The sequence below is a fragment of the Anabrus simplex genome, chromosome 2, assembly GCF_040414725.1.
Source record: "Anabrus simplex isolate iqAnaSimp1 chromosome 2, ASM4041472v1, whole genome shotgun sequence".
Taxonomy (NCBI): Eukaryota; Metazoa; Arthropoda; class Insecta; order Orthoptera; family Tettigoniidae; genus Anabrus; species Anabrus simplex.
Genome location: NC_090266.1, coordinates 5,255,769 through 5,283,545, shown reverse-complemented (window position 1 = coordinate 5,283,545; position 27,777 = coordinate 5,255,769). Strand labels below are relative to the sequence as shown.

The following is a 27,777-nucleotide window of genomic DNA, read 5'->3' as shown; positions in this document are numbered from 1 at the left end:
ACAACAACGCATCGCTAACCTCAGTACTGCCATCTTAACGGGCCTAAACCTCAGCAGTGCGAACTTAACCTAACTAGCGCGAGATAAACAAATCCACGTGTTTTTTGACAGCCACGTGCTTTTTGACAGACAACAACGCAGCGCTAACCTCAGTACTGCCATCTTGACGGGCCTAAACCTCAGTAGTACCAACTTAACCTAAGTAGCGTGTGGTAAACAACGCCACGTGCTTTTTGAGAGCCACGTGCTTTTTTGACAGCTGTCATCCGCCATCTTTAAACTACAGAGCACTGTGCTGCCCTGTTTATCGCAGTAGCTGCAAATTCATCACCTGTCATCCGCAGTGCTGCCATCTTGGCGGGCCTAAAACCTTAGTGCTACCAACTGAACCTCACTAGCGCGAGATAAACAAATCCACGTGCTTTTTTGACAGCTGTCATCCGCCATCTTTAATCTATAGAGCACAGTGCTGCCCTCTTTAGCTACTTACCTTTGAAATGTGGTGGCGGATAATTTGAAAAATGCTTTTTGACAGCAGCCATCTTTGAGCACAGTGCTGCCCTCTTTGTGGTTGCGGGAAATTCCACGTGCTCTTGTTTGGAAGCAAACTCACGTGCTTTCTTCTGACAGCTGTCATCCGCCATCTTGCATCACAAACCCCAGTGCTTCACTCTTTAGCTAGATGCCTTTGAAATGTGGTGGCGGCAATTTCAAATATTCTAGGTGCTCTTGTTCGGAAACAAAGCCACGTGCTTTTTGACAGCTGTCATATACCATCTTTAATCAATAGAGCACTGTGCTGCTATTATGCGGGCAATTTCTTCAGCTGTCATCCGCCATCTTTAATCCACAGAGCACCGTGCTGCCCTCATTATGACATGTTGTAGCGGGCAATTTGAAAATTTCTGTTAGCTATCATCCGCCATCTTTAATCAAGAGAGCACCGTGCTGCCATCTTTAGCTAGATACCTTTGAAATGTGGTGGCGGCAATTTGAAAAATTCTATGTGCTCTTGTTTAGTAAACAAAGCCACGTGCTTTTTTGACAGCTGTTATCCACCATCTTTAATAAATAGAGCACTGTGCTGCTCTCATGCGGACAATTTTGTCAGCTGTCATCCGCCATCTTTAATCTACAGTGCACCGTGCTGCCCTCTTCATGACATGTAGTAGCGGACAATTTGAAAAGTTCTGTTAGCTATCATCCGCCATCTTTAATCAAGAGAGCACCGTGCTGCCATCATTAGCTAGATACCTTTGAAATGTGGTGGCTGCAAATTGAAAAATTACACGTGCTCTTGTTTAGTAAACAAACTCACGCGCTTTTTTGTCAGCTGTCATCCGCCATCTTACATCGCAAACGTCAGTGCTACACTCTTTAGGTACATACCTTTGAAATATGGTGGCGGATAATTTAAAAAGAAAAATTCTACAGCAGCCATCTCTCGGCGCTAATTGCACAAGATGGTGGCTATACATGACCCTTTAAAGGTGCTTATGCAAGATGGCCGCTATACATGGCTCCTTATGAGATGCCCTAGGGATGCTTGCGCAAGATGGCGGTTGCTCTTATTAGGCGGCTTAAGGGTCCTTGCACAAGATGGCTAGAGACGCCCTAAGGATGCTTGCGCAAGATGGCGGACGCAAGGTGGCGGCTATACATGACTCCTTATGAGACGCCTTAAGGGTGCTTGCGCAAGATGGCTGCTGATCTTATGAAGAAAGCTAGCTTAGAGGCTAACGCGTCGTGCTAGTTCGATTCATTAAATTTGGGGCTTAAATGCAAAATGTTAAATATCTCAAAAGCGGTGCATCGTAGAGCAAAACGGACAAAAATATTTCTGCCCAGTACCTCGGTTCGCAGTAAGAGGAACAAGAAAAACATAGTCTAATGATGAGATCAACGGTTCGGTTCCTACTTAGGCCCTTTGGTATTCGCTCTGTTTTAGCTTGTATTGAAGCAAGTCTTCGTAACATGATCAGGTTTAGCTATGGTAGAGAGTATAACGTGCCGTGCAGGTTCGATTCATTAAACTTAGGACTTAAATGCAAAATGTTAAATATCTCGAAAACGGTGCTTCGTAGAGCAAAACCTGATACCTAGGTTTGCAGTATCAGGAACAAGAAAAAAACATAGTCTAATGATGAGATCGACGGTTCGATCCCTACTTAGGCCCTTTGGCATTCGCAGCTATCTAATTCTACAAGATGGCGGCTATACATAGCTTCTTATGTGACAGCTTAAGAGCGCTTGAACAAGATGGCTGGTTCTCTTATGAGACGCCCTAGGGGTGCTTGCACAAGGTACCAGCGACAAGACGGTGACTATACACAGCTCCTTATGATACGGCCTAGAGGTGCTCACACAAGATGGTGGCTGCTCTGATGAAGAAAGCTAGCTTTGCATCGTGCAGGTATCTTTACAGCACTAAACCTCATACCTTTGAAATGTGGTGGCGGGTAATTTGAAAAATTCTACGTGCTTTTTCTTAACAGCAGCTATCTTTAAACAATAGCGGCTATACATAAGCTGTTAAGGCCTCCTCTTATGTCAAGGCATAGCTCTATCGAAAAAGTTTAAACCTGCATCTGGATAGCTAGAGTAGCACGTGCTGCAGTGATGAAGTCATTATGCATGTTTACATTTGTAAATCACTAAAGAAACATAACAAGACTAGAATCGAACACTGCACTCTATGCCGTTAACTTTATCATGTGATCGGAACATTGATTGAAGTGTTTAGAACGCTAAATAAGTAGAACCGAACACTGTACTCGATACAACAGGTGTTTAGAACATGTCAGGGGATACCTTTGTTCTAAGAAGATTTGGTTACTGCACATTCCTTGTAGGGCTAATAGGCTAAAGGGCTAATGGGCAAAAGGGCAAAAGGGCTAATGAGCTAAAGGGCTAAAGGCCTAGGGTGCCTCTCCTCTCTTTATCGGGACTTGAGACCGGCTCTACAACTAGAGGCGGAGTTAACACCCTAAGGAAGGACGAATGTTGGGAAATAATCTATACGAATATAGCTACTCGATCGACTATATACTACAGATGGATGACTTAGGTGAGGGTAAGCGCTTACTTAATAATACCTACACGACGTAATTCATGCTCTATTTCAAAAACATCTTCTTTGTACTGTGTGTAACCAGCATCATGATAGGCTCTTAGCAGTTGTAAACGTTTTACGGGTACGTTGGGGTCTTTACAGTACCTTATATCTACGTAGGGTAACAGAGGCTTGTTGTGAACTTGGAGTCTATATGCAGACATTTGATAAGTAGGGACTTGTTTTGATGTAATACGTGCTTCAGCAGTAGCGTTTCTAGGTACAAACTTAACTTGTTTCGATAGCGATGAAGCGTTGAAATTTCCTTCTTCTTTACATTGCATCTCTTCTTGAGATGTTTGCACTGCGACAGAACGTGTAGTAGGCTTAGGAAATGAAGTAAAATCATCAAGCTGTAATGGCAATGAATTTTCTTCTTCTTCTACTTTCCCTTTACTACTGTTTTGATCAACATCATTATCCTTATTATCATATTCATGATCTTGCCTCTCTTTATCTTGAAGTTTGTGGTTAGTAACAGAACTCGCAACAGGTCTAGACAACAAGGGAGAATTAAAAATCTCTCGCAGAGGTGTACTTTTTAAACATAAATCAGTGTTCCCTTGAATATGGTTCAGCTCTTTGTATTTTGTTCCCGATGAAGCTACATTACACGCGGCTTCATGACGTTGAGCGTTGTATGCGTTCTTGAACTCTCTTCTACAATGTTTGCATTGAAAAATTGTCCTAAATGATATCTCATGACGTCTCCTGTGATAGCTTCTGGAAAATGCTTTTCCACACTCTTCGCAAATATACCTAGAAGTGGGTTTATCCATGACGGACATTTATCTTCTACTAACAGATTCTTCTTTAAATCTACTTGACATTTGTTACTCTCTACTTCGATGATGCGAACAGCTTAGCGATTAACAGTAAACTAACACAAAAGCGTATAACCAAGGTAGCAAGAGTAAGGTTTAAGCCCATCAAGATTTCAAGAGTGAGGTTAGCGACGTTCTGTTGTTGGATTTTAAATTCCGCGTCATAACATGCATAAGGTGGGAGCCTTGAGGTTTACCGCCGTAAAGATGGCAGCAGTGAGGTTAGCGACGCTCTATTGTCCTTCAATGTGAGGTTAGGGTCCTTCAAGAAGACAGCTGTCAAAAAAAGCACTTTTCTTGGTTTTCCAAACAAGAGCACGTGGCAGAGACGTCACGGTCACGCAATCAATCCTCAGCTCTACGCCGCTAAGAGTAGCATTAGGATTCGCTATGTTTAGAAATCTTGGGAACAGAGCAGCAGTATGAATTGCTTTGTTTCAAAGCGTGTACACATTACCTATCGATTTTGCATGCATCGACTCTCGTACTAAACTTCTTCCGCTAGATTGTGCTTCTATCTTAGCATAATCTATACGCAAGACCTTAAATTACAAAGAATAGTCATGTTTCAAAGCGTGTACACATCACCTACCGATTTTACATGCATCGACCCTCGTATTAAACTTCTTCCGCTAGATCGTGCTGCTATCTTAGCATAACCTATACGCATGACCTTAAAGTACAAAGAATAGCCATGTTTCAAAGCGTGTACACATTACCTATCAATTTTGCATGCATCGACTCTCGTACTAAACATTTTCCGCTAGATTGTGCTGCTATCTTAGCATAATTTTATACACATGAACTTACAGTACAAAGAATATCCATGTTTCGAAGCGTGTTCACATTACCTATCGATTTCACATGCATCAAATATCGCACTAAACTTCATCCCCTAGATTCTGCTGCTATCTTAGAATAACTTATACGCATGAACTTAAAGTACAAAGAATAGCCATGTTTCAAAGCGTGTACACATTACTTATTGATTTTGCATGCATCGAATCTCGTACTAAACTTCTTCCGCTAGATTGTGTTGCTAGCTTAGCATAATCTATACCCACAAATTTAAAGTGCAAAGAATAGCCATGTTTCAAAGCGTGTACACATCACCTATAGATTTCGCATGCATCGACTTCGCACTAAAACTTCTTCCGCTAGATTATGCTGCTATTTAGCATAACCTATGTGCATGAACTTAAAATGCAAAGAATAGCCATGTTTCAAAGCGTGTACACATCACCCTGAACTTCTTCCGATAGATTGCACTGCTATGTTAGCATAACCTATACGCGCGAACTTAAAGCATAACAAATAACGATGTTTAACAGCGTGTACATATCACCTATTGATTTTGCATGCATCGACTATTTTTTACCGCCAGAGTGTACAACGATCGCATATGTGTATTGCTAACGTATGTGTATAAAGCTAAAGCACAAAGAATAGCTATATTACAAAGCGCGTACACATCACCTATCGGTTTTTCATACATCGACTATCGTACTAATCTTCTGCCGCTAGAGTGTACAACGTTCGCAATTCTGTGCTGCTACCTATGTGTGTGAATTTAAAGAATAAAGAATAGCGTGTACACATCACGTATTGATGATGCATGCGTCGACTATCGTACTAGGCTTCTTCCGCTAGAATATGTAGCAATCGCTTTTGTGTATCCCTAACCCATGTGCACGAACTTAAAGCACAAGGAAGAGCTATGTTCCAAAGCGTGTACACATCACCTATCGATGATGTATGCATCAACTATCGTACTAAACACATCCCGCTAGAATGTACAACGTTCGCATGTGTTTGCTCTGCTACTTTAGCATGACCAATGCGAACGAACTTAAAGCACAAAGAATAGCGATCTTTGAAAATCTTGCGAACATAGTAGCGGTAAGAATAGCAAGGTTTAAAAGCGTGTACATATTACCTTTTCATAATGCATACATCAACTATCGTACTAAACAATTTCTACGCGAGCGTGCGACCAACGCTTGTACTTGTGCTGCTATATTAACATAACGTATGTGCACGAACTTAAAGCATAAAGAATAACTATGTGAAAAAAATCTTGTGAACATAGCAGAGTGTTAACTACGTAGGTGCAGACATTGAACTTTGCATTCTGAAGCAGCATACTACGTGACCGTGACGTCACTGCCACGTGCTCTTGCTTAGTAAACCAAGCCACGTGCTTTTTTTGACAGCAGTCTTCTTGACGGACCCTAATCTCATATTGAAGGACAATAGAGCGTCGCTAACCTCACTGCTGCCATCTTTACGGCAGTAAACCTCAAGGCTGCCACCTTATGCATGTTATAGCGCGGAATTTAAAATCCAACAACAGAACGTCGCTAACCTCACTCTTGCCATCTTGATGGGCTTAAACCTCACTCTTGCTACCTTGGTTATACGCTTTTGTGTTAGTTTACTGTTAATCGCTAAGCTGTTCGCATCATCGAAGTAGAGAGTAACAAATGTCAAGTAGATTTAAAGAAGAATCTGTTAGTAGAAGATAAATGTCCGTCATGGATAAACCCACTTCTAGGTATATTTGCGAAGAGTGTGGAAAAGCATTTTCCAGAAGCTATCACAGGAGACGTCATGAGATAACATTTAGGACAATTTTTCAATGCAAACATTGTAGAAGAGAGTTCAAGAACGCATACAACGCTCAACGTCATGAAGCCGCGTGTAATGTAGCTTCATCGGGAACAAAATACAAAGAGCTCAACCATATTCAAGGGAACACTGATTTATGTTTAAAAAGTACACCTCTGCGAGAGATTTTTAATTCTCCCTTGTTGTCTAGACCGGTTGCGAGTTCTGTTACTAACCACAAACTTCAAGATAAAGAGGGGCAAGATCATGAATATGATAATAAGGATAATGATGTTGATCAAAACAGTAGTAAAGGGAAAGTAGAAGAAGAAGAAAATTCATTGCCATTACAGCTTAATGATTTTACTTCATTTCCTAAGCCTACTACACGTTCTGTCGCAGTGCAAACATCTCAAGAAAAGATGCAATGTAAAGAAGAAGGAAATTTCAACGCTTCATCGCTATCGAAACAAGTTACGTTTTTACCTAGAAACGCTACTGCTGAAGCACGTATTACATCAAAACAAGTCCCTACACATCAACTCTCTGCATATAGACTCCAAGTTCACAACGAGCCTCTGTTACCCTACGTAGATATAAGGTACTGTAAAGACCCCAACGTACCCGTAAAACGTTTACAACTGCTAAGAGCCTATCATGATGCTGGTTACACTCTGTACAAAGAAGATATTTTTGAAATAGAGCATGAATTACGTCGTGTTGGTATTATTAAGTAAGCGCTTACCCTCACCTAAGTCATCCATCTGTAGTATATAGTCGATCGAGTAGCTATATTCGTGTAGATTATTTCCCAACATTCTTCCTTCCTTAGGGTTTTAACTCCACCTCGAGTTGTAGAGCCGGTCTCAAGCCCGGATAAAGAGAGGAGAGGCACCCTAGGCCTTTAGCCCTTTAGCCCATTAGCCCTTTTGCCCTTTTACCTATTAGCCCTTTAGCCTATTAGCCCTACAAGGAATGTGCAGTAACCTAATCTTCTTAGAACAAAGGTATCCCCTGACATGTTCTAAACACCTGTTGTATCGAGTACAGTGTTCGGTTCTACTTATTTAGCGTTCTAAACACTTCAATCAATGTTCCGATCACATGATAAAGTTAACGGCATAGAGTGCAGTGTTCGATTCTAGTCTTGTTATGTTTCTTTAGTGATTTGCAAATCTAAACATGTATAATGACGTCATCACTGCAGCATGTGCTTACTCTAGCTATCCCGATGCAGGTTTAAACTTGTTCGATAGAGCTATGCCTTGACATAAGAGGAGGCCTTAACAGCTTATGTATAGCCGCTATTGTTTAAAGATAGCTGCTGTTAAGAAAAAGCACGTAAAATTTTTCAAATTACCCGCCACCACATTTCAAAGGTATGAGGTTTAGTGCTGTAAAGATACCTGCACGATACAAAGCTAGCTTTCTTCATCAGAGCAGCCACCATCTTGTGTGAGCACCTCTAGGCCGTATCATAAGGAGCTGTGTATAATCACCGTCTTGTCGCTGCTACCTTGCGCAAGCACCCCTAGGGCGTCTCATAAGAGCAGCAGCCATCTTGTGCAAGCGCTCTTAAGCTGTCACATATGAAGCTATGTATAGCCGCCATCTTGTAGAATTAGATAGCTGCAAATGCCAAAGGGCCTAAGTAGGGATCGAACTGTCGATCTCATCATTAGACTATGTTTTTTTCTTGTTCCTTATACTGCAAACCTAGGTATCAGGTTTTGCTCTGCGATGCACCGTTTTCGAGATATTTAACATTTTGCATTTAAGCCCTAAATTAAATGAATCGAACCTGCACGGCACGTTATACTCTCTACCATAGCTAAACCTGATCATGTTACGAAGACTTGCTTCAATACAAGCTAAAACAGAGCGAAAGCCAAAGAGCCTATGTAGGAACCGAACCGTTGATCTCATCATTAGACTATGTTTTTCTTGTTCCCCGTACTGCGAACCGAGGTACTGGGCAGAAAAATTTTGTCCGTTTTGCTCTACGATGCACCGCTTTCGAGATATTTAACATTTTGCATTTAAGCCCCAAATTTAATGAATCGAACTAGCACGACGCGTTAGCCTCTAAGCTAGCTTTCTTCATAAGATCAGCAGCCATCTTGCGCAAGCACCCTCAAGGGGTCTCATAAGGAGTCGTGTATAGCCGCCATCTTGCGTCCGCCATCTTGCGCAAGCATCCTTAAGGCGTCTCTAGCCATCTTGTGCAAGGACCGTTAAGCCGCCTCATAAGAGCAACCGCCAACTTGAGCAAGCATCCCTAGGGCATCTCATAAGGAGCCATGTATAACCGCCATCTTGCGCAAGCATCCCAAGGGCGTTTCATAAGAACCTATGTATAGCGGCCATCTTGCATAAGCACCTACAAAGAGTCATGTATAGCCACCATCTTGTGCAATTAGCGCCGAGAGATGGCTGCTGTAGAATTTTTCTTTTTAAATTACCCGCCACCATATTTCAAAGGTATGTACCTAAAGAGTGTAGCACTGAGGTTTGCGATGTAAGATGGCGGATGACAGCTGACAAAAAAAGCGTGGGTTTGTTTACTAAACAAGAGCACGTGGAATTTTTCAAGTTGCCGCCACCGCATTTCAAAGGTATCTAGCTAAAGATGGCAGCACTGTGCTCTCTTGATTAAAGATGGCGGATGACAGCTAACAGAACTTTTCAAATTGTCCGCTACTACATGTCATAAAGAGGGCAGCACGGTGCACTGTAGATTAAAGATGGCGGATGACAGCTGACGATATTGTCCGCATGATAGCAGCACAGTGCTCTATTCATTAAAGATGGTGGTTGACAGCTGCACGTGGAAGGTAAGTAGCTAAAGAGGGCAGCACTGTGCTCTATGGATTAAAGATGGCGGATGACAGCTGCACGTGGATTTGTTTATCTCACGCTAGTGAGGTTAAGTTGGTAGCACTAAGGTTTAGGCCCGCCAAGATGGCAGCACTGCCGATGACAGGTGACGAATTTTACATCTACTACGATAAAGAGGGCAGCACAGTGCTCTGTAGTTTAAAGATGGCGGATGACAGGTGTCAAAAAAGCACGTGGCTGTCAAAAAGCACGTGGCTTTGTTTACCTCGCGCTAGTTAGGTTAAGTTGGCACTACTGAGGTTTAGGCCCGTCAGGATGGCAGTACTGATGTTAGCGATGCGTTGTTGTCGATGACAGCTGTCAAAAAGCACGTGGCTTTGTTTACAAATTCAAATTTCCCGCGGGTGGTGGAGGAGGCCTCTGGGAGTCCTCTGGCTGTGGTGGTGGTGGATGAGGTTCTGGGAGGCCTCTGGCAGTGGTGGTGGTGGAGGAGGCCTCTGGGAGGCCTCTGGCTGTGGTAGTGGTGGATGAGGTTCTGGGAGGCCTCTGGCAGTGGTGGTGGTGGAGGTGGCCTCTGGGAGCCCGGTGGCGGTGGTGGCGCCAGAACTGTCCAATTATACTATTATTATTATTATTATTATTATTATTATTATTATTATTATTATTATTAGACATACGTGTGTGATTGTGTGTGTGTGTGTGGTGCCTTAACCAGTCAGCAGTCCATTTCTTCAGGAAATCCAGGTAAGATTCTTTTTTGTCTCAGTTAAAGTATGCCCATTTGTCAGGTAGCTTCGGTATTTCCTCATGACAATGACCTCTCTAAGAATAGCACACCCCTCACTCCTTCACAGAACATAGATGCCGGTAACCTTTTGAAACAAGAACTTTCACTATATCCTCATAATCTCCAGTGTTGTCACTTGAACAGCCTAAGCTTGCCCGCACACATTGACGAAATTCAGGCTATATTTAACAAAAAATGCGTCCATTTGATAGGTATTAGTGAAAGCTGGTTATCGCCATCAATTCCAAACAACATGGTTCGTCTTGATGGATATAACCTCTACCGCCATGATCGTACAAATAAGAGGGGTGGAGGTATTTTTCTCTACTGTAGAAATGACCTGAAGAGCCGTGTCATTTGTACCTCTTCGACCGGTCAATTGCCGAGAACGGAGTTTATGTTCGTTGAAGTAGTTGCTAGTGGACAGAAAATACTTATGGGAGTGGTTTACCGACCACCTAAAGTATCATACTTGACCGAGTTTGAAACGCACCTACTTAACTTGCTACCAGCCTATCAACATATCATTACATTACGCGACTTCAATACAAATCTACTTACGAAGAAATACGATACTAAGAAACTAGAAGACTTGTTTTCCTCATGTGACCTTACCATCCTTCCCTCTGACCCTACAAACCACGTACGTACTGCCAACAACATTTCCCACACCTTAATAGATCTCAGAGTAACAAACAATCCTCAGAAAGTGGTATCCCACGGACACATTTCAGTACCGGGCGTGTTCACCCGCGTACTCACTTCGCGTTCCAAAATATAAACCTAGGGATATAACGTGCAGGAATATGAATGATATCGACATCTATGAATTAAGACACGATGCCTACAATCTTCCATGGAATAGCATTTTAAATCTGACAGACACTGATGAAAAAATAAATATATTTAATTAGTTGATACACAATCTATACAACAAACATGCACCGAAAAGACAGATCAGAATATCCCGCAAACCTAATCCATGCCTAACCCCTGCAGTTAAAAATATGATGTCTCAACGTGATGCTCTTTACCGACATTCCAAACGTACTCAGGACCCAAATGACTATGAACAGTATAGAATAATTAGGAATAAAACTAAACAAATCATCCGTAATCTTAAATTTAAATATGTTCGCGAATCAGTAAGTAACCTAAATACGGCTAGTGCCTGGAGGCATCTCCGAGCCATGGGCATAGGAAAAACACATGAACAGCTGCAGGTACCTGCCATTCCACTCGACGACATAAATGAGTATTTCACGGAAGAGAGAGCTTAGCCTAATCCGCTTAACAGACCACACGCAAATAACGTCCCAACACCTGTCCCACAAAATCGCCCCTGCTTTGTCTAATGAAGTTAAGAAAGTCTTGTATGCTATTAAATACAAAACAAGCGGTGTTGACGAAATTCCTATTACTTTCATACATAATATTATTGGCGCTATTATACCCATTCTCACCCATATTTTTAATTACTGTCTCAAAAACGGCACATTACCGACAATTTGGAAGTACACCAATGTAATTCCACTTCCTAAAAACCCAGGTTCGAAACTCCTATCCGATTACCGTCCCATTTCGATTCTCCCCGCTCTCTCCAAAGAGTTAGAACGGTTGGTACATGCGCAAATTTTGGAATACCTTCAGGCTCACTCTCTTCTTGACCCCCTGCAATCTGGCTTCAAGAAGGGCCATAGCACAGCCACTGCCTTACTCAAAGTGACTGAGGACATCAGACAAGCAATGGACGAAAGACAAGTGACAATACTCACACTCCTTGACTTCAGCAGTGCTTCTGGCACGATAAACATCCAGACATTGCTGATGAAGCTGAAATCGTTCTTCGGTAATATTGTTTAAAATTTTTCACCGCATATCTCACAGATCGTATGCAACGTGTTACAGTACAAGATACTGCTTCTCAGTGGCGACTCCGGAAGGCAGGAACCCTCCAAGGTTCTGTTCTTGGCCCCCTTTTGTTTGTCCTCTATATAAATGATATCTCCTCTAAAATAAAGTACACCTCTTTGCCGACGACCTCCAGATTTACTGCCACGTTAATATAAATGATATATCGAATGCAATAAGAGATATTAACTCTGACCTTCAACAACTCAGTGCGTACGCCAGTGAAAACTCTCTCCTCCTCAACACCAAAAAAACTCAAACAATTATAATCGGTTCTTAGAAATGATTAAACATCATGTATAAAAATTATGCTATTCCTCCGGTGACATTAAATGCCACCGTAATCCCGTTCAGTAAGGAAGTGAAGAACCTAGGTATGACCCTAACTGAAACTCTTGACTGGTCTGCACATGTAAGAAAAACATGTAGAAAGATTTACGCGACGTTACACCCTCTAAAACGACATAAGGACATTTTGCCACAAGACGTAAAGATAAAAATACTCCAAACTTTGATACTACCAATACTTGACTACTGCGACATTGTCCTCATTGATGCAACCCGTGAGCAAACTATGAAACTTCAACGAGCATTGAACACTGGTCTTCGATTTGTTTTTAACTTGAGTTGCGATGCTCACATAACCCCTAGCTACATATTTCTTTGCTGGCTGAAACCAGAGAGGCGAGGGAAATTCCATGTACTTACGTTGATATATCGAACTCAGAAGGAAAATCTACCCAAATACATCTCTTCAATATTCCGTTTACTATCCTCATTCCATAATTGTAACACTAGATCTGGCACTTCCCTCGCTATTCCCGTCAACCACTCATCAATATGTAACAGATCCTTCGTTGTGGCTGGGTCACGACTTTGGAATTCAATCCCAGCTGGTGTCAGGAACTCAAACTCAATGCCGAAATTTAAGACTGCATGTAGAGATTACCTGTTGAATACCACTGATTGTTTCGTGTGTATGATGACGTATGATAGCTTGTGTGATTGTGATTTTTATTATTATGTTTATTATTATTATTATTATTATTATTATTATTATTATTATTATTATTATTATTATTATTATTATTAGTATTATTATTATTATTATTATTATTATTATTATTATTATTATTATAGTGTAATATACATAATTTTAGCTTCTTACTCATGTACATAGATCAATTTTATGGCCGTACTTATAATTCCATTTACTTTATTACTTATTGTGTTCTCTTTTGCATTGCTATTTTCAGTTTGTATTTTACTTTTATATTATGACTTTGTCTCTCATTATCTATACGCCCCAAATTTTATTCTATTTTGTTTGTTGAACTCTGCTTTCTTTCTTCATTATACACTGACTGACAGAGCAAATGCAACACCAGGAAGGAGTGGTCAGTACTTTATGCCAATTGCAGGGTAGACTGACGTCACTGAGGTATGCTCATGATGTGAAATGCGCCGCTGTGCTGCGCACGTAGCGAACGATAAATGGGACACGGCGTTGGCGAATGGCCCACTTCGTACCGTGATTTCTCAGCCGACAGTCATTGTAGAACGTGTTGTCGTGTGCCACAGGACACGTGTATAGCTAAGAATGCCAGGCCGCCGTCAACGGAGGCATTTCCAGCAGACAGACGACTTTACGAGGGGTATGGTGATCGGGCTGAGAAGGGCAGGTTGGTCGCTTCGTCAAATCGCAGCCGATACCCATAGGGATGTGGCCACGGTGCAGCGCCTGTGGCGAAGATGGTTGGCACAGGGATATGTGGCACGTGCGAGGGGTCCAGGTGCAGCCCGAGTGACGTCAGCACGCGAGGATCGGCGCATCCGCCGCCAAGCGGTGGCAGCCCCGCACTCCACGTCAACCGCCATTCTTCAGCATGTGCAAGACACCCTGGCTGTTCCAATATCGACCAGAACAATTTCCCGTCGATTGGTTGAAGGAGGCCTGCACTCCCGGCGTCCGCTCAGAAGACTACCATTGACTCCACAGCATAGACGTGTACGCCTGGCATGGTGCCGGGCTAGAGCGACTTGGATGAGGAAATGGCGGAACGTCGTGTTCTCCGACGAGTCACGCTTCTGTTCTGTCAGTGATAGTCACCGCAGACGAGCGTGGCATCGGCGTGGAGAAAGGTCAAATCCGGCAGTAACTGTGGAGCGCCCTACCGCTAGACAACGCGGCATCATGGTTTGGGGCGCTATTGCGTATGATTCCACGTCATCTCTAGTGCGTATTCAAGGCACGTTAAATGCCCACCGCTACGTGCAGCATGTGCTGCGGCCGGTGGCACTCCCGTACCTTCAGGGGCTGCCCAATGCTCTGTTTCAGCAGGATAATGCCCGCCCACACACTGCTCGCATCTCCCAACAGGCTCTACGAGGTGTACAGATGCTTCCGTGGCCAGCGTATTCTCCGGATCTCTCACCAATCGAACACGTGTGGGATCTCATTGGACGCCGTTTGCAAACTCTGCCCCAGCCTCGTACGGACGACCAACTGTGGCAAATGGTTGACAGAGAATGGAGAACCATCCCTCAGGACACCCTCCGCACTCTTATTGACTCTGTACCTCGACGTGTTTCTGCGTGCATCGCCGCTCGCGGTGGTCCTACATCCTACTGAGTCGATGCCGTGCGCATTGTGTAACCTGCATATCGGTTTGAAATAAACATCAATTATTCGTCCGTGCCGTCTCTGTTTTTTTCCACAACTTTCATCCCTTTCGAACCACTCCTCCTAGGTGTTGCATTTGCTCTGTCAATCAGTGTATATTGTCCAAATCTGTAATTTTTAGCTTATCTTTGATTTTATGATATAATAGTACATTTATTTTGTATATGTATTATCTGTAGATTAATTATGTGGTTAAGTGTAAGGGAGGGCCACGAGCCCTAACTTCGACACTGCTAAAGTCAATAAATAAATAAATAAATAAATAAATAAATAAATAAATAAATAAATAAATAAATAAATAAATAAATAAATAAATACATAAATAAATAAATAAATAAATAAATAAATAAATAAATAAATAAATAAATAAATAAATAAATAAATAAATAAATATCCCTATGATACACCCTTCAGTTCCGTGAGAAAATTTCTGCATCCATTATGTGATTTCTCAGCCATCGTTCAACTCCTATTACAATATATGGTATATATATATATATATATATATATATATATATATATATTAAATTACTTAATTCTATTCCATTCTTTGCAATACTTCTACAGTTGAGTACTAACAGTTTTATGTCATCCCTACTTGATTTCCAGTTCCCTGTTCCCTTAACACCGCTGCCTAGCGCACCCTGTTTCCCTGAATGCACCTCCCTATAACACTTCTAAACAAATTTCCTAACTTACATGTACCACTGCGGTTTAAGTGAAGGCCATCTCAGCGCAGATCCCTAACTCCTACACACCCATTAGGATCTAGAAATTTCACTCCCAGTTTCCCACATACCCACTCCATAGTCTCATTTAAATCCCCAATCCACACCAGGCAAATGCTGGGGCTGTACCTTAATTGAGGCCACGGCCGCTTCCTTCCCACTCCTAGCCCTTCCCTGCAACAGCGTCGCCATAAGACATATCTGTGTCAGTGCGACGTAAAGCAACTAGCAAAAAAAAAATCCCCAATCACCTTCCAGTGAGCATCGCTCCTACACCGTATTCCACTGATAACAACCTCCGCTTCCTTAAACTTCATCCGTGCTGCATTTACCAGATCCCACACATACCCAAATATGTTGGTACTTATACCTGCAAGTCGTACGTTGTTAGTACCAACGTGAAACACTACCACTTTCTCCTTTCCCTACTCCTTCTCTTCTAATTTCTTCAGCATCTGTCTAACCTAATTCCTGGATAACACTCTACCCTGGTACCCTTTCCTCTACACACTTTCCCGACATGTCAAACGATAGAATCCCCCATGACCAGAGCCTCAACCCTACCCACCTCGTTTGATCCCCTCCCCTCCTGGTTAGTCCTATCTTTCCTGACAGCTGCAGAAGCTACTTGCTGCAGAAGCTACTTCCTCCTCCCTTTTCTCCAACCCATGACCTTGTTCCACCTGTCTTTTCCTATCCACTACTCCACATTTCCCTTTCCTACCTCTTCCCTTTCTCCTACTTCCAAACTTCTTGGCAACAGTTCCCTGTTTCTCATCTTCCCTCGGTTGTTCTACCTGCAGTGACTCGTACCGATTTCACACCGACACCTGTCCTGAATTTTGAACCTGAATGGAGCCCTTAGCCTGCAGTCTCCTTCCCCTTAAAACATTAGACCACCTGACTTCCACAATACCCCCATTTCCTCCAATCCATCTATTTCACCTACTGTATCATGTACATTGGTATATTGTTTGGAGGCCTACCTTCCTTCCTGTCCTCTGAGAGAATCCTAATTATCTCCCTAAACTCTCCAACTCCTCCCTTATACTCCTTAATGCCTGGCCACACCCACAGTTCCTACACGCGCACCGCTTAGGCATTTTTTACTAAATAATGAAAAGAAAAGGAAAAATAAGATAACTTATTCTGTGCAAAAGAAAAATGAAAGGAAAGAAATAGTGTCTAGGTTAGTTCACAAAGGACACACGACAGTAAGTTATTTAATATAGGCTACTGCATCACCAATAAAGATCGTACTCTCATATCTCAAACAACAACGCTTTCCTGCCGCCGAGATCTTACAGTTTCAGTGCCCCCTCAGCCGTTTGCCGCCGTACTGCAACATCGGGTGAGGGACACAAGAGAGAAGAATGGGCCCTCTTCGCTCTAGTAAGGCCTCCTTGTGAACGGCGCGCCGGAGTACGTCTTCCTGGCAAAGGCTGCAGTGCGGTGTCCCTACCACCAACTCATCTGGTGACTGTGCATATACTTCTAATCTGCGACGTCCATCACCACGACAACCCCTCCCATAGTAGCTGGAAAGATGTATCTGAGGTTACTTGAGGGTCTAATCAACATGTAATGAACATCAACGACTAACTGGATATTCTGAATCTGCATTTAATAATTTTTGCTACAAATCAACTTAAAAACACTTAGAAATGTTTTTCTCTACGAGAGGAATAGGCAGTTGTGTTTATGTTTCGTAGATCTAGAGAAAGCATATGACAGGGTACCGAGGGAAAAGATGTTCGCCATACTGGGGGCTATGGAATTAAAGGTAGATTATTAAAATCAATCAAAGGCATTTATGTTGACAATTGGGCTTCAGTGAGAATTGATGGTAGAATGAGTTCTTGGTTCAGGGTAGTTACAGGGGTTAGACAAGGCTGTAATCTTTCACCTTTGCAGTTCGTAGTTTACATGGATCATTTGCTGAAAGGTATAAAATGGCAGGGAGGGATTCAGTTAGGTGGAAATGTAGTAAGCAGTTTGGCCTATGCTGACGACTTGTTCTTAATGGCAGATTGTGCCGAAAGCCTGCAGTCTAATATCTTGGAACTTGAAAATAAGTGCAATGAGTATGGTATGAAAATTAAAGACTAAATTGATGTCAGTAGGTAAGAAATTCAACAGAATTGAATACCGGATTGGTGATACAAAGCTAGAACAGGTCGATAATTTCATGTATTTAGGTTGTGTGTTCTCCCAGGATGGTAATATAGTAAGTGAGATTGAATCAAGGTGTAGTAAAGCTAAGGCAGCGAGCTCTCAGTTGAGATCAACAGTATTCTGTAAGAAGGAAGTTAATTCCCGGACGAATCTATCTTTACATCGGTCTGTTTTGAGACCAACTTTCCTTTACGGGAGCGAAAGCTGGGTGGACTCAGGATATCTTATTCATAAGTTAGAAGTAACAGACATGAAAGTAGCAACAATGTTTGCTGTTACAAACAAGAGGGAACAATGGCAGGAGGGTACTCGGAATGAGGAGTTAAAGGCTAATTTAGGAATGAACTCGATTTATGAAGATGTACGCATAAACCGGCTTCGGTAATGTGAGGCGAATGAGATTAATGGTCTCTGCTATGGAGGGCAAGGGAAGTAGAGGTAGACAAAGACCACGATGTTTAGACTCAGTTTCTAACGATTTAAAGATAAGAGGGATAGTACTAAATGAGTCCACAACGCTATTCGCAAATCGACGTTCAGTAAATTCACAGAGGCTTTCCTACTAAGCAAATCATTTGAAGTGTTAGCTATGCGATATGTGCACAGTGTGTTTTGTTTGATTTTCATACTAGGCGAGATAGCTATGCGATATGTGCACAGTGTGTGTTTTACACTAGGTAAATCATTGAAGTTGAACAGTGTTCGATTCTAGGCTTGCTATGTTTCAATCTAATTTTTTTAGAACAAAGGTATCCCCTAACGTGTTGTATCGGATCACATGTTAAGGTTAACGACATCGAGTGCAGTGTTCGATTCTAGTCTTGTTAGTTTCAATCTAATTTTCTTAGAACAAAGGTATCCCCTAACATGTTGTACAGTGTTCGGTTCTACTTGTTTAGTGATCTGAACACATCAATCAATGTCCTGATTACATGTTGTATCGAGTGCAGTGTTCAATTCTAGTCTTGTTATGTTTCAATCTGATCTTCTTAGAACAAAGGTATCCCCTAACATGTTGTACAGTGTTCGGTTCTTAGGACAAAGCTATCCCCTAACATGTTGTATCCGATCACATGTTAAGGTTAACGACATCGAGTGCAGTGTTCGATTCTAGTCTTGTTAGTTTCAATCTAATTTTCTTAGAACAAAGTATCCCCTAACATGTTGTACAGTGTTCGGTTCTACTTGTTTAGTGATCTGAACACATCAATCAATGTTCTGATTACATGTTGTATCGAGTGCAGTGTTCAATTCTAGTCTTGTTATGTTTCAATCTGATCTTCTTAGAACAAAGGTATCCCCTAACATGTTGTACAGTGTTCGGTTCTACTTGTTTAGTGATCTGAACACATCAATCAATGTTCTGATTACATGTTGTATCGAGTGCTGTGTTCAATTCTAGTCTTGTTATGTTTCAATCTGATCTTCTTAGAACAAAGGTATCCCCTAACATGTTGTACAGTGTTCGGTTCTACTTGTTTAGTGATCTGAACACATCAATCATTGTTCTGATCACATGTAACGACATCGAGTGCAGTGTTCAATTCTAGTCTTCTTATGTTTCAATCTGATCTTCTTAGAACAAAGGGATCCCCTAACATGTTGTACAGCGTTCGATTCTACTTATGTAGTGTTCTGAACACACCAGACAATGTTTTAATCACATGTTGTATCGAGTACAGTGTTCGATTCTACTTATTTTGTGTTCTGAACACATCAATCAAAGTTCTGATCACATGTTGTATTGAGTACTGGCTGTCTCATAAGGAGCTATGTATAGCCTCCATATTGCATGCGCTATCTTGCGCAAGCATCCTTAGGGCGTCTCTAGCCAAGGATCCTTAAGCCGCCTCATAAGAGCAACCACCATCTCGCGCAAGCATCCCTAGGGTGTCTCATAAGGAGCCTTGTATAACCGCCATCTTGCGTAAGCATCCCAAGTGCGTCTATGTATACCGATCATCTTGCATAAGAACCTTTAAGGAGTCATGTATAGCCACCAACTTGTGCAATTAGTGTCGAGAGATGGCTGCTGTAGAATTTTTCTTTTTAAATTATCCACCACCATTTTTCAACTAAAGAGTGTAGCACTGAGGTTTGCGATGTAAGATGGCGGATGACAGCTGCGCGTGAGTTTGTAAAGCACGTGGAATTTGCCGCCACCACATAGATGGCAGCACGGTGCTCAAAGATGGCGGATGACAGCTAAAAGAACTTTTCAAATTACCCGCTACTACAGAGAGCAGCACGGTGCTCTGTTCATTAAAAGATGGCGGATGACAGCTAACGAAATTGCCCCCGCATGAGGGCAGCACGGTGCTCTGTTCATTAAAGATGTCGGATGACAGATAACGAAATTGCCCGCATGATAGCAGCATAGTGCTCTGTTGGTTAAAGATGGCGGGTGACAGCTGTCAAAAGAGCATGTGGCTTTGTTTCCAAACAAGAGCATGTAGAATTTGCCGCCACCACATAGAGGGTAGCACGGTGCTCAAAGATAGCTGCTGTCAAAAAGCATTTTTTCAAATTATCCGCCGCCACATTTCAAAGGTATCTAGCTAAAGATGGCAGCACGGTGCTCTCTTGATTAAAGATGGCGGATGATAGCTAACAGAACTTTTCAAATTGCCCGCTACTACGTGCTTAAGATAGTAGCCATAAAGAGGGCAGCACGGTGTTCTGTGGATTAAAGATGGCGGATGACAACTGACGAAATTGCCTGCAGCACGGTTCTCTGTTGATTAAAGATGGCGGATGATAGCTGTCAAAAAAGCACATGGCTTTGTTTCCAAACAAGAGCACGTGGAATTTGCCGCCACCACATAGAGGGCAGCACTGTTCTCTCTGGATTAAAGATGGCGGATGACAGGTGTCAGAAAAGCATATAGGTTTGTAAAGCACGTGGAATTTACCGCCACCACATTTCAAAGGTAAGTAGCTAAAGAGGGCAGCACGGTGATTAAAGATGGCGGTTGACAGCTGTCAAAAAAAACATGTTGATTTGTTTCCAAACAAGAGCACGTGGAATTTGCCGCCACCACAAAGATTGCAGCACTGTTCTCTCTGGAATAAAGTTGGCGGATGACAGCTGTCAGAAAAGCATATAGGTTTGTAAAGCACGTGGAATTTACCGCCACCACATTTCAAAGGTAAGTAGCTAAAGAGGGCAGTACGGTGCTCAAAGATGGCTGCTGTCAAAAAGCATTTTTCAAATTATCCGCCACCACATTTCAAAGGTAAGTAGCTAAAGAGAGCAGCACTGTGATTAAAGATGGCGGATGACAGCTGCACGTGGCTTTGTTTATCTCACGCTAGTGAGGTTAAGTTGGTAGCACTAAGGTTTAGGCCCGTCAAGATGGCAGCACTGCCGATGACAGGTGACGAATTTTACATCTAAAGAGGGCAGCACAGTGCTCTGTAGTTTAAAGATGGCGGATGACAGCTGTCAAAAAAGCACGTGGCTGTCAAAAAGCACGTGACTTTGTTTACCACGCGCTAGTTAGGTTAAATTGGTACCACTAAGGTTTAGACCCGTCAAGATGGCAGTACTGAGGTTAGCGATGCGTTGTTGTCTGTCAAAAAGCACGTGGCTGTTGAAAAACACGTGGCTTTGTTTATCTCGCACTAGTTAGGTTAAGTGACAGCTGTCAAAAAAGCACGTGGCTGTCAAAAAGCACGTGGCTTTGTTTACCTCGCGCTAGTTAGGTTAAGTTGGCACTACTGAGGTTTAGGCCCGTCAAGGTGGCAGTACTGAGGTTAGCGATGCGTTGTTGTCTGTCAAAAAGCACGTGGCTGTCAAAAAACACGTGGCTTTGTTTACCTCACGCTAGTTAGGTTAAGTTGGCACTAGTGAGGTTTAAGCCCATCAAGATGGCAGCAGTGAGGTTAACGATGCGTTGTTGTCGATGACTGCTGTCAAAAAGCACGTGGCTTTGTTTACAAATTCAAATCTCCCGCCAAAATTGAAATCTCCCGCCAAAATTCAAATTTCCCGCCAGAATTCAAAGGAGGAGGAGGCGCCCGAATCCCCCAATTATACTACTAATAAACATGTTTTGAACACAGCAGTCGGTGTTCTCAACACCTGTTGTAAGTAACAGCAGCTGAGTTTAAGATAGTAAGTACCATAACAAAGTCTTAGAGTGCTGAAAACAGCAGCTTGGTTTAAGTATACCTAAAACTAGGTTCTCTAAGGTTGAGAAGAGTCGCTCGCTTTATGTTGGTAAGTATGTGTTCAGAAGATTCACTGAAGTTAGCGATAGTCTGTTGCTTAAAGATTGTAGCTGTCAGCTTTACAGCTACCAAAAAAGCACGTGGATATTTTAAATTACCCGCCACCACGTGCATATGAGGTTTAGTGACGTAAGGATGGCAGCACTGAAGTTGTCGAAAAAGCACGTGGGTTTAATTATGAACCAGAGCACGCGGCGAAGGTAGCAGTTATCAAGATTAGTGCTGTTAAGATGGCAGCACTGAGGTTCGCAATAGTCTGTTGTTTAAAGATGGCAGCTTGACGGCTGTCAAAAAGCACGTGGCATTCAAGAACACGTGGCTTTGCTTACAAATTAAAATTTTGAGCAGGCCCAATTCAAATTTTCACGCGCTGCTGAGTCAGCGGTCACTTGACCAGCTCCGCGGCCTCAGATTGGACACTCATTGTACTATCACTGCCATACTACTAAAAGGGGCAGATTGCCTGTTGTTACGCTCCCTGGCTATGTCCTCAAATTCCGCGGCGTGGCTAAGTCCCTTCAAGATAAATTTTAATTCTGCGCCTCTACGTGCATAGGGTGCTAAGAGCGAGGTTAGGGTCTGTCAAGATGCCAGCACTGGGGTAAGCCATGTTCACTTGTTTAAACTCCGTGGCAAAACAAGTGCACATGGTTACGATGTGACAGCTGGTTAAAAAGCACGGAGGATTTTAAAATGCACGTTCCATGATAACAGCAGTGAGATTAGGGTCTGTCAACATTTCAGGCGTACCTTTCAAGAAGCATGTTGATTTTAAATTACGTACCCCTAGGTAGCAGCAGGTGGCGGTACAGAGGTTAGCCACGTTCACGTGAATAAATTCAGATGTCAAAAGCACGTGGATTTCAAATTCCGCGCCCCTATGTGCACAAGGTGGCAAGAGTCAGTTTTAGCACCGTCAAGTTGGCAGCAGTGAGGTTAGCCGTGTTCACTTGTTTAAACTCCACGCTAAAACAGGTGCACGTGGTTAGGACCTGTCAGCTGTCAAAAAGCACGTGGATTTTAAATGCTGCGCCACTATATTTGTAAGGTGGTAGCAATGATGCTTAGCCCATCGAGATGGCAGTGGTGAGGTTAGCGATGTTCTGATGGCCATATGAGTGAGGTCAGGGTCAGTTTAACAGCTGTCAAAGCACGTGGATTTTAAATTCCGCGCTCACGTGGTTAAAGATGGCAGCTGTCTTCATGGCAGGTGTCAAAAAGCACGTAGACCTTATAATCAGCACCACCACGTGCTTAAGGTGATAACAATGATATTTAGCCACGTCAAGATGGCTGCAGTGAGGTTAGCGATGCTCTGTTGTCCTCAAAAGTGAGGTTAGGGTCCGTCAAGATGACAGCTGTCGAAAAGCACGTTGCCAAGTACGTGGCTTTGTTTACAAATAAGAGCACGTGGTCGTGACGTCACGGTCACGTGTTCATGACGTCATGGGATCAATAACCTTGGTCTGGGTCAATGACCTCGGGTGCTGACGCAGCAGAAAAATGCTGACTAATGATTTGGTACCCACACTGCTCCTCGACTCATCTTGACGCGAAAATGCGAAGGTAAAGGAGATATCTTAGCAAATACAACTGACGTGTTCCCCTCCAGCGTCCTCATACGTATAAAACACTATGTTTCTAGCAGCTCAGCCTGGTTGCAGGCGATGCAAGCTAAGGATTAGTCAATTGAGGTGAGATCTAATGACCTTAAGAAAAGTGGTTTTTCTTTAAATTGAATGATATAATGGAAAATGTGTTCACGTAACTGCTCTTCAAAGAACAGCGCCAGAAATAAATCTCAAAGCTGTTAGAGTGGTGCAAATTTCATCCATTTATTACGTTGTAACCTGCAGAAAGTTATTTCATGTTCATTCTTATTGGAAATAATATTGTGTATATACGTCAAACAGTCTACCCACCTGACGTACAGTGTACATAACATACCTCACCCCGAACTGTTCCTATAACGTTCTCGACTTCATCATCTGTGAACAAATCAGGAATTTCACCATTCGCCAGCATGTCATTAACGACAACGAGGAATTGTTCGTTTGGAATTTGGGCATCAGTCATTAGGAACATGATCCCAACATTCTTTAATCCAGATTTCATATACATGCCGGATAGCTCCATCTGAAAAAAACGTGAATCTTAATCTAAATCAACTCTGTCACTGAGAATAAGTACAATTATGAGTAAATTACACTTGGTGACGTTATATCTAATAATTCGTACAAAACGAAAAAAATTATTTCCTTCAAATTATTGATTGAACAAAGGAAAACTGTTCTTTGACCAGGAGAAGGAAATGGAGCTCCAACTGTCACATGTTATATTGAAGTTCCCTTGTGAAGACACAGCAAACAAAGAATTACAATAACTGAAAATTCAGCTGTGCACAAACTCTGAAATTAGCAAGACATTTTTACTTCAGTCAGTTTTACAGCTGCATGCAGGATTGTGAGTTTCATACTGAAGAATTGTTAACCTATATCCAAGTAGGCCTAGTTCTAACTATTGTGCAATAGTCCTAATTTCTACTTCACTTTCTGCATTCCTTGAATTATATAGCACTGGAGAGTATAACATATTCTGGGTTACAACATTCTGTAATTATGCCATTGCTTCAACTTCACCTGAATCTTTGAATCATTTATTGGCATTAAACAACAAGTGAATTAGCCCTTGTCCTATTATAACAACATATACAGATACGTGTAAACTATCCAAGCTTACTTCAAACAAGAACTGCATACACATACAAATATCTTATATGCCAATCGTTAAACTTCTGTATCAATAAAAAAAATTAACTTAAATTGACAGATATGCGAGTAAGAAGAAATGAATTATTACATTGTAAAAAGTCCATTGGCGTTACAGTGATGCTGTTATCCATTCAGACTTTCAAACCTGGTAATATCTGGCAGAGGAATTTCATACAGTTCAATGTGTAGAGGCCATTCAAAAGAAACGAGAACAGAATACATAAAACAATTGTTAAAGAGAGCGTCGATGAATCCAGTTATTTGTAGCGCATTTAAATAACTAGAGATATACATCACACATAAGCAAATTGAGTGGAAGTCATTCTACTTTCTAAAGATATTGATACATGGCTATTAACACTTGAAGTTAGTGGAGACCACTAGAGTCCTCTTCAAGACACCCAGCAATGGAGTGCCATGGCTTTACCAACAACCATTTATAAAGACGTCATCATAGAATGTTCAATTTGAGCTGCTGGAATTCTTGAACCAATGAATTAAATAAGGTAAAAATGAACACCATATGCTATTGTCATACTGTAAAGCGGAAAATTATGTTGAGAAGGAAAAGAAACATTTAAGAACATTATTATTCATGATGATAATGCTCATGAGATATATATTTATAAATTAGGTCGGCCAGGGATTAGTATGTGAGTAGCAAGTATGTGTTGAGTACGTTGTAGTTGATAATTAAACTGATCATCTATATGCATTAAAATTAAATAGAGAAGGCTGTCTATAATAATATCCCTAACTGTGTAAACAGAAAAAGATGAAGCTGCACAATATCCTGAATATCCACAAGCACTCAAGTTGGTAAAGGGGCTGGCAAAATTGAGGTCAAAGTAAAACGTGACTCGAGAGTAGATCTCAGGATGTGAAGAAAGGCTGGCAACACCGAGGTGCCATATTGAGTAAGAAGGAAGTGTTGATTATTCCCTGAACCTTACTTTAGAATACCGTTCATTGGGGAAAATTAAAAGGCAACATTGAAGTCATCGTCCAGTAAGAAGGAATTGCTGAAGCTGAACAAAATTTCAATCTAGACTACCTCACAACTTGGGAGAGTAAGTCGGCAATTTTGTGGTACCCAGTTGCCTAACCATTAGGCATTGAGGCAGAATTACATCTTGTTGTGAGAGTACCTCACAAGTGCGGGGGGCCGGAAGAGTTCGACATGCGGTTAGTAGCGAGCAGATGTGAAATTGCATTCTGGAGAGAGTGGATTTGACTCCACTAACCGTAGCCATGAAGATGGTGTTCGGTTGTTTACCATTTTTACACCATGCAAATGGGGGGGGCTGTACCATAATTAAGGCCACGTCTGCTTCATCCCACCATTAAGCTTTCCACATCCCATCGCCTCCACGGTGAGACGTAAAGCAAATTCTAAAAGGAAAAACATGTTCGGAGGATGCGTTGACACATTAATGTCAGCGGTTGAAGTAGTATAATTGGACAGTTCTGGGGCCTCCTCCTCGTCCGGCTCGCGGGAGAGGCCTCCTCCTCCCGCGGGAAATTTGAGTTTGGGCGCGAGATTTGAATTTATAAACAAAGCCACGTGCTTTTTGACAGCTTTCATAGACAACAATGCATCGCTAACCTCACTGCTACCATCTTAACGGGCCTAAACGTTAGTGGTACCAACCTAACCTCACAAGCGAGAGATTTGAATTTATAAACAAAGCCACGAGCATTTTGACAGCAGTCATCGACAACAATGCATCGCTAACCTCACTGCTGCCATCTGAACGGGCCTAAACCTTAGTGGTACCAACTTAACCTCACAAGCGCGAGATTTGAATTGGCAAATAAATCCACGTGCTTTTTGACAGACAACAACGCATCGCTAACCTCAGTACTGCCATTCTGAGGGGTCTAAACCTTAGTGGTACCAACTTAACCTCACTAGCGCGAGATTTGAATCTGTAAACAAATCTACATGCTTTTTTGACAGCTGTTATCCGCCATCTTTAATCTACAGAGCACCATGCTGCCCTCTTTAGCTACATACCTTCGAAATGTGGTGGCGGATTATTTGATGAATGCTTTTTGATAGCAGCCATCTTTAATCGACAGAGCACCGTGCTGCACTCTGGTGGTAGGCAATTCCTCGTCACAGCAGCCATCTTTAATCAAGAGAGCACAGTGCTGCACTCTATGTGGTGGCGGCAAATTCCACATGCTCTTGTTTCGAAACAAAGTCACATGCTTTTTGAGAGCTGTCATCCGCCATCTTTAATCAAGAGAGCGCCGTGCTGGACTCTATGTGGTGGCGGCAAATTCGAAGTGCTTTACAAACTCACGTGCTTTTTTGACAGCAGTCATTTTTAATCAACAGAGAACCGTGCTGCTATCATGCGGACAATTACGTTAGCTGTCATCCGCCATCTTTAAACTAGAGAACACAGTGCTGCCCTCATGCGGTCAATTTCGTTAGCTGTCATCCGCCATCTTTAATCAACAGAGCACCGTGCTGCTATCATGCGGGTAATTTCGTTAGATGTCATCCGCCATCTTTAACCTACAGAGCACCGTGCCGCACTCTTGCGACCGCCATCTTTAATGTACAGAGCGCCGCGCTGCACTCTGTGGTGGCGAACAATTCCAAAAGCTGCCATCTTTAATAAAGAGGGCATCGTGCTGGCATCCTTATTCCTTGACATGTGGTGGCGGCAAATTCCACATCCGCCATCTTTAATCAAGAGAGCACCGTGCTGCGCTCTTGATCGTAGTAGCGGACAATTTAAAAGAAATTACAAAAGAAGCGATTAAGAATATAATCGAACACTGTACTCGATACAACATATGTATACCTTTGTTCTAAGAGAAAACTAGACTACAGTTTTTAATAGCTTGCATAAGATAGCGACTGTTTGCTCAGCATAACTCGCACCTAACTTGCTTGTTGTTACATCAGGAGAGGTAACTGGCTAAATCCTGGTCTTTCAGCGTTAGGAAGGGCATCTAGCCGTAAAACAATAGTTCAAGAAACCGTGATTAAAATCCAGCTTTATAAACAGATTCATGCGTTAGCAAGTGCATTCGGTCGTAAAATAGTTCTTACAACTAAAATTCTCATGTTAGGAAGGGGCAAACGGTCGT

At 42.3% G+C, this 27,777-nt stretch overlaps 1 protein-coding gene across 1 annotated transcript in view; it reads right to left on the bottom strand.

Annotated features, from left to right (window-relative positions):
- Positions 1-27,777, bottom strand: part of LOC136863901 (dynein beta chain, ciliary-like) — a 5,220,903-nt gene that overhangs the window by 2,189,400 nt on the left and 3,003,726 nt on the right. The window contains exon 54 of the mRNA XM_068226514.1: positions 23,846-24,034. Within this exon, the coding sequence (XP_068082615.1) occupies positions 23,846-24,034 (189 nt within the window). The remainder of the gene's footprint in view (positions 1-23,845; positions 24,035-27,777) is intronic.